At 37.5% G+C, this 9,941-nt stretch overlaps 2 protein-coding genes across 3 annotated transcripts; one reads left to right on the top strand and one right to left on the bottom strand.

Moving 5' to 3' along the window:
* Positions 1 to 1,957: 1,957 nt before the first annotated feature.
* On the bottom strand, positions 1,958 to 4,555 carry LOC114525597. The gene is made up of 3 exons (XM_028546983.1): positions 3,995 to 4,555; positions 2,717 to 3,190; positions 1,958 to 2,181 (listed from the first exon to the last, which is right to left on the bottom strand). The coding sequence occupies exons 1-3, from the start codon at positions 4,419 to 4,421 to the stop codon at positions 1,958 to 1,960; spliced, it is 1,125 nt and encodes a 374-aa protein (XP_028402784.1). The 5' UTR covers positions 4,422 to 4,555.
* A 74-nt stretch (positions 4,556 to 4,629) lies between these two features.
* LOC114525670 (glycerol-3-phosphate dehydrogenase, mitochondrial-like) lies at positions 4,630 to 9,773 on the top strand. 2 transcript variants are annotated; one of them, XM_028547076.1, is made up of 13 exons: positions 4,630 to 4,803; positions 5,395 to 5,479; positions 5,602 to 5,675; positions 5,849 to 5,952; positions 6,055 to 6,179; positions 6,318 to 6,415; positions 6,775 to 6,938; positions 7,015 to 7,131; positions 7,382 to 7,580; positions 7,993 to 8,063; positions 8,224 to 8,346; positions 8,707 to 9,293; positions 9,517 to 9,773. In XM_028547076.1, exons 2-13 carry the CDS (start codon positions 5,399 to 5,401, stop codon positions 9,577 to 9,579), a joined length of 1,806 nt encoding a protein of 601 aa, XP_028402877.1. In that variant the 5' UTR covers positions 4,630 to 4,803; positions 5,395 to 5,398; the 3' UTR covers positions 9,580 to 9,773. The 2 variants fall into 2 exon arrangements, with proteins under 2 accessions (XP_028402877.1, XP_028402876.1); XM_028547075.1 differs by having other exon boundaries at positions 5,392 to 5,479.
* Positions 9,774 to 9,941: the final 168 nt, after the last annotated feature.

Here is a 9,941-nt window from a genome sequence, read left to right as displayed (position 1 = left end):
ATATAAGGCAAAATAAGTGAAAATCCTGAACGCGTCAGCAAGTGAATAACTAAAAAACAGATGGCCTGACTTTGTTACTTCAATTAGAGAAACGGTCTTACTAGTAATACAGATTTTCAGGCCAAAGGGGCGCTGATTTTGTTCACAATTTCGCCATTTGCAATAAAACAATCTCTAATCACAATTGCATTAACATGCCAACGTAGCCAAACTAATAATAAGCCCACTCAGTAATAGCGGTATATCACATTTTATTCATCAAGTACACGTGCTTCACATAATTTTTTCACGTGCACAAAAACAGGTAAAATGAAAGTATTTTGTTTGCTTGTTTAAACAATTGTTTGAGAGCATTTAAACCACACACAATAGTAAAAAAAATTAAGCCCGGTTTACGTGCCACGGAATGGAGAATTAGCTACTGTACATGTCTGGGCCAAAACAGACAGCATTAATTGTTTCATTATTTTGTCTCAGTTCTGGACAAAGCCAGGTGCGATAATACACAAAACACCTTATGTCCGTTTGGGTCAAGACGATATTTCACTAAAGTTGTTTGAAAGGCGTTTAGCTTTTTTTTTAGCCACAGTTTGAGCTAAACGCCTTTCGAACAACCGGACACAGGACTTTACCTGCATTGAAACGAGCATTAAACCAGAGTTTATACAGTGCGAGTCAGTGTCTGTCTTGAGTCGCCATATACAGTTTACGTAAAAGAGTATTCAAAAATATTCCTCCCTCTTTTACGACAGTATTTTTCGAGAAATCCCTCATTTCTTTGAGAAAATTATAAAAGCTCAGCTAAGGAAATAAAGTTTGTTTAAAACTGTTTATTATAGCCAAGGTTTCGTTTTCCCGGGCAGAGTAACGACGGCGCTGATTGGTCAATTCCGAAATCATGAGGTGATGATTGGTTGAATCTGAAGATCAGGGGGGGAGGATTCCCCGCTGTTACATAACTGTTTGCCAAGTACTGAAATACTCAATGTATAGTTCAATGATGTAGCCTTGTACAAAACTACAGAATACTTAGGTGATACAAATTTAATGACATTCTAATTGAACTAATTAATTATTCTAATTAAGAATAGTTAATTTACAATGTAACAGTTTAAAATAAGCATGTTACAAAATTACAGAACTCTGCATTATACAAATATTTATTCTTAATGAACTGATCTGAGACCACACAACATTTTGATGAACATGCATTTGCAATGGAACATTTTAGAATTGCCCACAATGCTGTGCCACCAAAACTTAACTACAACAGTGCGAACAAGTACATCTAAACCACAGGGAACAGTTGTTCAAAAGTAACTTAACCGAACCCTATCTTAACTCAAAATATTACATCAATTTTTTTAATCACCTATTTATAAGGTTGAATATGTTTCACCATAAATATATTCTGGATCAACAGAAGTCTTATTTCGGAAGTTTTGAAAGGAACAGCAAAAAATAACCAAAGCTTGAACAACTGGTCTTTAAACACTAACAGACATTACTATACATAACCCCAACACACTTGATATATACTTTCTAGTTTTTGAAAGAATTTATACATGCATATACATTTTTTAATATTTTTGACGCATTGCTTGACAAAGAACAAGCAAAATTTAAATTCAAAAATAAACAACAACCCTTACAAACATTGGACATATATGTACAAGGAATTATACAATCACAATTCTGGGTTACATTCGCAAAAAAAGCATTCCACCAAAAAGCATTCAAAACAGAAAAAAAAATACAAGCTTGAGCTTGTCCTTCAGGAGTTAACTGATATTTTGGTTTAACTTTCAAACATGTTTGTTAAAGAAGCCAGTTTTTCAATGAAAGCTACATTATTACTCAAATTCTAAGCCTCGAGGATGTTTAAATTTCTTTCAAGCTATGAGCTCAGCCTGTGTATCACAATGTATATGTGATGGATATATCATAGTGATTCCATCTACAAGTACATTCCGTTTATTAGGTAATCTGCATCATCCGTCAGGAATGCTTTGGTACGCCGTCTTCTTGATGTCTTCAACCGGAAAATAATTCCCAAAAGCAAAAGTAATGCCAACACAAGACCAATAGCCAATGGGATAACAGCTTTGTTTTCCTGTATATTCAATCGCTTGATGACCACATTGCTGACGTGAGACTTGGTCGCAGGTATCCTCGCCGTGCCTAAGCAAATAAGAAAAATCATCTGGCATGAGATAGGGGCAAAAGAAAAAAAGTTAGTGTTTAGAATTAGTTCCTAATTTGTTACAATCCACAGATGCTATAGTTTGTCAACAAGCAGAACTCTTATGTTAATATAGATTAATCAATAGAACTATTCTGTTGATTAATGCTTATAATGTAGAAAGTTTTAACCCAATAAGTGGCATAGCAAACCTGACAATTTTGTCTCGCTATGTAAATATCCGGTTATTAAAATTATATCCTTAAAAATGTATTGTTTTTAAAGTCGACAAGCACCAAAATATTAGCATAGCAGAAAAAATCACCAGGCCTGCTGCCATACCATACCAGAATTTGTTTTCAAATTTCAAATTTTATAGCTAAGTAGAATATAAGGCAATAGGACTTAATGGATCAAAGCTACATATTTTTTTCTGCTAAATTACTAAAATGTATTCCTACTTATACACACGGGGACTTATTCTTCATGCTGGCAAACACAGTTAAAATCATCCGGTAAATATACAGAACTCACCTTTTGTAGTTCTCAAAAAGGAACCTTTTGTGGTTCGTGGCCTGGTTACTGGTATCTTTCCTCCAGAAGAGGCTGTTGTTGTTTTGGGATTCCTTTGAGGCTCATCAGGAAAATCTGGATTGTTATCAACAAACACTCTTCGAGGGAAGTCCTCATCTTCATCTACAGCTGCTGTCGTCTGAATGCGACTGTCCATGGTCTTTTTCTCATTGGAATCCACGTCTTTTGAGTGATCATAGGATCCATACTTGCTGTAGTCTTCTGTACTTTTAGGAAAACTACTATTCGGGGCATGAGTACCCTCCCTGTCAGATTGATGTGTTGTGGATAATCTGTCGATTTTTTGCTCATCCAACCACAAGTGTTTTGGTTTGCTGGTGGAATAAAACCAAGTTCCCCTTTTGTATGGTTTTCTTGTTTTTGTTGCAGTTGGTGCCGGGGCTTCTGTGGTTATTTCTGTGAATGTATTGGGCTCTAAAAAGCAAACACAAAACATTCTCAACATTCTCATTGTGATAGTGTTACTAACTGAACAACCAGCAGCAAAAATTATCTTGACCTTTGGTTTGCTAGTCCAATGCTCTAGTAATTGAAGTAGTTCCTACCATATCGGTGCATCTTTAAGTTTTAAGGAAATGGTTGTGTGTGTGACTCGGATGAATTAACATTGTGATGGTGTGTCCCTACTCTGAGTGTCGAACTGATTACACACTGGTCCATCACAATATCAAATTTACCCAAGTCACACAAACAATCATTAAAAAACATTCTCATTTGATCCTAATGTAACCTTTAGCCATTCATTTGTGTTGCTCTACGAATACCAGGTGATATAGTGTGTGTTAGGAAAGGCCCCATTGCGAAATATTATAGCTTAACTGTAGTTCTAAAACAATGCCAATTATGATAGGTTTACAAATAGAAAGTAAATGCAATGTCTTCAAATGAATTAAAAACGTTAGGCTTCGTTAACCATAAGGTATGAGAGTCAATATGCCGTGTCCCTGGTTTAAAGCTGTGCTAATAAAAAAAGCGATATATTAAAGACCTTTTTTATAGCATCAATAGTCAATACAGTTTCCGTTGATTGCGACTAAATTCCGATTCATTTTATATACATGTTTTAAAAATTATTGAACAACATATGCGCTCATTTGTACATTTTGATATAACATTCAACTACGCCTACAATTCATCTATATTTAACAGCAAAGATTTTAGATTTTGTCAAGGCGATTATTGTGAAGAAAAATTAGTTGTGACTTAAAGCTTGTATACCTTTGAATTCTGAATCCTTGCTTTGATGTTCAGACGAATGCCATTGTGATTTTCTGTCTTCGAATTCAAGAGCAGCGTAGCTATGGTAGGACGAGTGTTTATAGAAGTTACAGACGGACGGTGATCGACAGTTGAACATGAAACAGCTAACTTTCTTTTCAAAACTTTCCGTGTCGTATTTTAACATGACCAAATTACAGCCATCTTTCTTGCAACACAATTCGTGACAGCCACGGGCTGAAGACATGATCTTCTTACCCAAAAACTCGGCTCCATTACGTACGGACTGTTGCGTTTTAATAATCGTCGATCTTCTTATCTGAAACTTTGGGCATTTGTCGACATACGAACGTGAATTTTCGCATTCAACACTCGCGAGGCCCAAAACAAACGCCACTGTAACCAAACCTAGTTTCCACATAAACATTTTGCCTTTTGTTTGATAAGTTATAGCATTCGTAGGGTATACTTCTGGACGTTTACATTACCAAAATTTTCTTAGATCCGCACAAGAACACGTAATATTGAAGCAAAAATCTCATTTACATAACAATAAATTTATAATCTCCGGAAAAGAAGCAGGCATATGGCAGTGTTGCGGGTTAGCTTCGTTCCGATTACGGATCCCGATGGCATCACGATATAAACCGGCAAATAGTTAAAACAACCTTTGATGAATGGAAAATATCAATTCGTGGGAGGCAAAACAACAATACAAGTGTACAAAGGTCATTCTTCTAAAAACGATCGCGGTTTTTTGGCATTTATCACTAATCTTTGTTATTTTTTCACCATTGCTCCACAGGCAGGTAAGAAGGTCTCCAATTCCAATTTCCGTTAAGGTATTTATATTGCTATGAAGCTACACCAGAACGGTATAAAATGCACAAAAAGTCTTAGTCTTTTACTATATATATAAAATAGAATGCACAAAAAGTCTTTTACATTCCCAAATAAGGCATAGGTACAGTTGGAGAAAATTGTTGGAGCATACAATTCTATAATACTTTGTTTCCATGCTAGTAAAGGCCATAATGTAGATAAAGTGACAAAAAAATGCCTGTTCAAAGGTAGTATTTTGCTCTGTTTAGTGTAGTAGGTGTTATTAGGTGAATGCCTCGAAAATTTTGCAAATTAATATAACATCTGGCAGATAGGGAAAGAATGTGTAATGGAATTTTGCAAAAAAACACCACGCTGAAACCCAGGCAACTCCCTTTAAAGTTCAAAGCCTGCCAGTATTATTCCAATCAAAGCAGTTACGCATCCATATGCAAGGAAAACATATCCTGTAAGAATTTCACAACATCATTTCACTAGACCTACAGCTAAAACATTCATTTGTCTGATAACAGCCTGTGGAGAGACAAGATTAATTTTATGTTTGTTTCGATTAGAAGTGCAATGGCTTATGTCCGTGTTTTGGGTGGAATCGCAGTCCTAGGTGGAGGCTGTCTGGCTTATGCAGCTGTGCAAAGCCGTCATGTAGGTTTCCGCATGAAAATCCGATTATGTTTTTATCATTCTCTTACTCCAAAAAGTGTATAGCATCTCTGTGTATTGAATGTTATTGGGGTTAATTGTTGTGTCTTACGTAAATTTTTCAGAGCATATCAATTGAATATCACGACTTGGACACTGCAATAAAATTAGGTGAAAAATTAACACCTTTACCTTCAAGGTAAAAACATACGAGGCATATTTATCTATTAAGGCATCCAGATCTCAAAGGTCTGTCTTACAGGGGGAAGGGGTCTACATACCCTTTCCCCCACCTAACAAGAACCTTTGATGGGGTGTTGTTGATCTTCCCCTCCAAATCAACACTTGTTTTAATCCATGGTGTCCTCACAGGAATAACCAACTTCAAAGATTAAAGGAGACCAAAGAGTTTGATGTCTTGGTGATTGGAGGAGGTGCTACAGGTTGTGGGGTTGCCTTGGACTCTGTCACCAGGGGTGGGTACATACCTAATAGTTGAAAATTACCATCATCCGCAGGGTAACATGGGTTAGAGAATGTGGTTCTAGGTGTGTGATCTTTGCACATACATTATATAGGTCTGAAAACTGCCCTAGTTGAGAAAGATGATTTTGCCTCAGCCACAAGCAGTAGAAGTACAAAACTAATCCACGGCGGCGTTCGATACCTACAGAAGGCTGTTTTCAATCTCAGCTATGAACAGGTTGAAAAGAGATTGGCTTTTGATTGTTTCAAAAAAAAACTCTTTTCAATCTCAGTTATGAAGTCAGGTTGAAAAGAGATTGGCTTTTGATTGTTTCACAAAATCATTTCCTTGACACTTTTTTTCTCCCACATTCAGTTCAAACTCGTTACAGAAGCGTTACATGAACGTGCAAACATGTTGCGAAGTGCTCCACATTTAGCTCAACCGTTGCCCATAATGTTGCCTGTATATACGTAAGTAAAACGAAACCAAATAATTTTAAACAGAGGTAATGCATAATTACGTTACTACAAGGTGTAAGCTCGCGATCGCAATATTAAAAGAGGCCGCATTTTACCTCACTTAACAAATTAAAAGTTCACAGAATTCGATTATTCGAACAACGGCTACCACGTGTAGTAATGGGATCCCCCACAAAAACAATGAAATAATTTGAAACCTAGGCCAGCAGGGATAAACCGCAAATTACGTGTATTTCAAGATCATTTTCCGATCCAGAGAGACCAACAGATTGAGGTTCACACTAGAGAGTTTTGGAGAGATTCTGGCACAAAGGACAATCCACAATTTTTCCAAACCATTTCTTTTCTAGGTGGTGGAAAGTTCCATATTTTTGGACCGGGATTAAAATGTACGATTTAGTGTCAGGAAAACAACTCCTACATCGAAGTTATTATGTTGGTCAAAAGAAAGCGTTAGAATTGTTCCCAACTTTAAAAAGAAAGGATTTGTGTGGGGGAATTGTGTATTACGATGGTAAGAATGAGATTACCCAAGAGAGATAAGTAGTCCACAACGAAACAAACTCAATGAACTGTTTTTGTAACTCCAGGCCAGCAAGACGATGCTCGTATGAATGTCACTATCGCGTTAACTGCTGCGCGTCATGGGGCTAGTGTTTGTAATCATACTGAAGTAGTTAGCTTGTTGAAGAAGAAGATTACCAAAGGTAATTTGCGTTTCCTTATGAAATGTACTCTTCAGGTATGAGATATCTTTTTCAGACACACATCATGTTTGAGATATCTTTTTCAGACACAAACCACGACAAAATAAGCTATTGTTAAATACTACCTACACTGGACTACAACATTTGTTCGTACATAACACCATGGTCGCTTTCTGTAGAATACCAGCAAGTACCAACCCCGTACATCTAAAACGATATTTCACTCTTACCCATTTCCCCCTTATATCAGATGGTGTAGAGAAAGAAATCGTGTGTGGCGCGCGTGTACGTGACCAGTTCACGCGCGAAGAGTGGGATGTCCACGCAAAATGCGTGATCAATGCCACAGGACCATACACGGATGATGTAAGGAGAATGGATGATGCATCAAGACCCAATATATGTCAGCCAAGTGCTGGTGTTCATATTGTATTACCAGAGTATTATAGGTATGATTTAGGCGATAGAATATAGGTTTACAGAAAAAAGGAGAGTAAAACCCAACAAAACAGGCTACATGTAGGCTAGAAAGAGCATCTTGGAAAAGGCTAAAAAAATGACGCTGTGAAGTTAACGAATGAACGTGGTAGATATATTTGTTAAACGAGAAAAAAAACTTCCTGCTTAATAAAGGATATTTTACCCTCATCAAACAAATATATACAAGTTTGTGAACTACACAACGATCTATTTCCATGTTTCACATCATTTCAAAAATGCTCTTTCAGCTTTGATGTTAGGTTTCCACTTTAAAAGAAGCGACCGAATCTGAAATATATAAGCCAGTAAGATTTCCTTTCATTCGCCAAAGAGAATGCATCTTTCCTATCATATTTTGCTTCCACTTGTTCAATTCTTTAGTCCTCGAAACATGGGCTTTCTCAACCCAGAAACTAGCGATGGACGGATAGTGTTTCTACTTCCTTGGGAAGGTAATGCTCGAGTTTTCATTTGAAGCCATGCACTGCTGTTAGAACTGTTCTGTCGCACAATATTTCTTTAGATATGTCAAGATAAATCATGTAATAGCCTTTAGCATTGTCTACGCCTATACACCTATAGTCATGCACAACCAAAACTTCATTTATCCAGGCAGAACGGTAGCTGGAACAACAGACACACCGACCAAGTTAACTTTTCATCCAAAGCCGACGAAAGCAGAAGTTCAATTCATTTTAGACGAGATCAAAAGTTATCTAAGCGAAGATATCACAGGTTAATGATATTTTTTGCTTGTACAAGCGGTTTGATCAAACTTCGACCCATTCAGCTTGCCAGCTCGAGTGAAGCTTTGCGGCTATTTCGAGGCCTTCCTTTCCTTTTAGCTAGGTGGATCTGCGATACTTTGTCAAAAAGTTGAAAACACAACAAGTTGCCTTGAAAAGGCAAAGGCATAAGTCTGCTTTAAGTTTTTTTGTAACTATTTTGGGTGGACATACCAGCTAAAATAGCTGAGACTCTCAACCAGAAAAGTTTAGGGCACTCGTAAAATGAATATTGAAGGGGCCAGGGTGGCGGCCAAACACAATATATTTAAAAAGACATTCATTTAACACGATTATTTTTCATCGTTAGTTCGAAACGAAGACGTCCTAGCCGCGTGGAGCGGCATTCGTCCGCTGGTCAGAAACCCGAAATCGAAAAAGACCGAAGAACTCGCGAGGAACCACGTTATCGACGTGAGCGATGGAAATTTAGTGACGATAGCGGGCGGGAAATGGACAACGTATAGGTCCATGGCTTCTGACACTGTTGACGAGGCCGTGAAATGCTGCGAGCTGAAACCGGAGTTTACGAACTGTCAAACAGATGGTTTGGTGTTGGAAGGTGGGGAGGGGTACACCCCTAACCTTTATATCAGACTGGTTCAGGAATATGGTGTTGATATGGAGGTAGCTAAACACCTTACACATTGTTATGGAACTAAAGCAGTCCAGGTTTGTAAAGAGATCACTGGCCCTGGGAAAAGACTGGATGAAAGTTTTCCATATATCGAAGCGGAGGTGAAGTTTGCTGTTCAAGAATACGCGTGCACCATCGTGGATGTTCTCGCGAGACGCACACGACTCGCGTTTTTGAACGTCGAGGTCGCGCGCGATGCTGTCCCACGCGTGGCCGAGATTATGGCAAAGGAACTGGGATGGAGCGGATGGAAAAAACAGGTAAAAGGAAGTCCACTTTGGGTATCAAAACTCTGAACAGATTAGTTATTTTACAATTTTGATGGTTTTGCCAAGAAAATGTCTTTCTCTCTGTGAGTGTGTGGTTTGCGAAAATTCTGCATCCCTTCTAACCTTTTTCACAAGAAATCACGTCAATTTTTAACGTTGAACCATATGATTAAAAAAAAAGACTGAAGAGTTGTTTTTCAATTCTCATTTCCAGGAAGAGGTCAAAAAAGCGGTGGAGTACTTGGAGCAAATGGGTCTGTCTTTACGGGACGAATAAAGATTGTCCTAAATTCTAAATATATTTTATATGAACCAGAGCAACGGGAGATATTGCGTAGAAAAGAGGAGCAGAATATCAAAAGTGTGTAAATTTATGTACACAACTCTTACCAGTAAAACTGGTGACAGGTTTGATTGTCAAGCCGTGTTAAATTGTAGTTAAAACGTTTTTAAACCATGTTTGAAATAAAAAAGAGCTTTTTCCGCAATTGGATACAATAGAATCCGTATCGCGTATATGATTATTGCATACAATAGAGTCGCGTCAGTTTATAAATTGATTTGTGATTTACAAAGTATGGAACCGTATGGTTCCAATTTTCATATTGGGGTTTTGTTCCATTTGAACAAAACTCATAT

This window comes from Dendronephthya gigantea, unplaced genomic scaffold (genome assembly GCF_004324835.1).
Source record: "Dendronephthya gigantea isolate DGI-Jeju-01 unplaced genomic scaffold, DenGig_1.0 000035F, whole genome shotgun sequence".
Lineage (NCBI taxonomy): Eukaryota > Metazoa > Cnidaria > Anthozoa > Malacalcyonacea > Nephtheidae > Dendronephthya > Dendronephthya gigantea.
The sequence above is the reverse complement of the archived record's forward strand: the minus strand, read 5'-3'. Positions and strand labels throughout refer to the sequence as shown.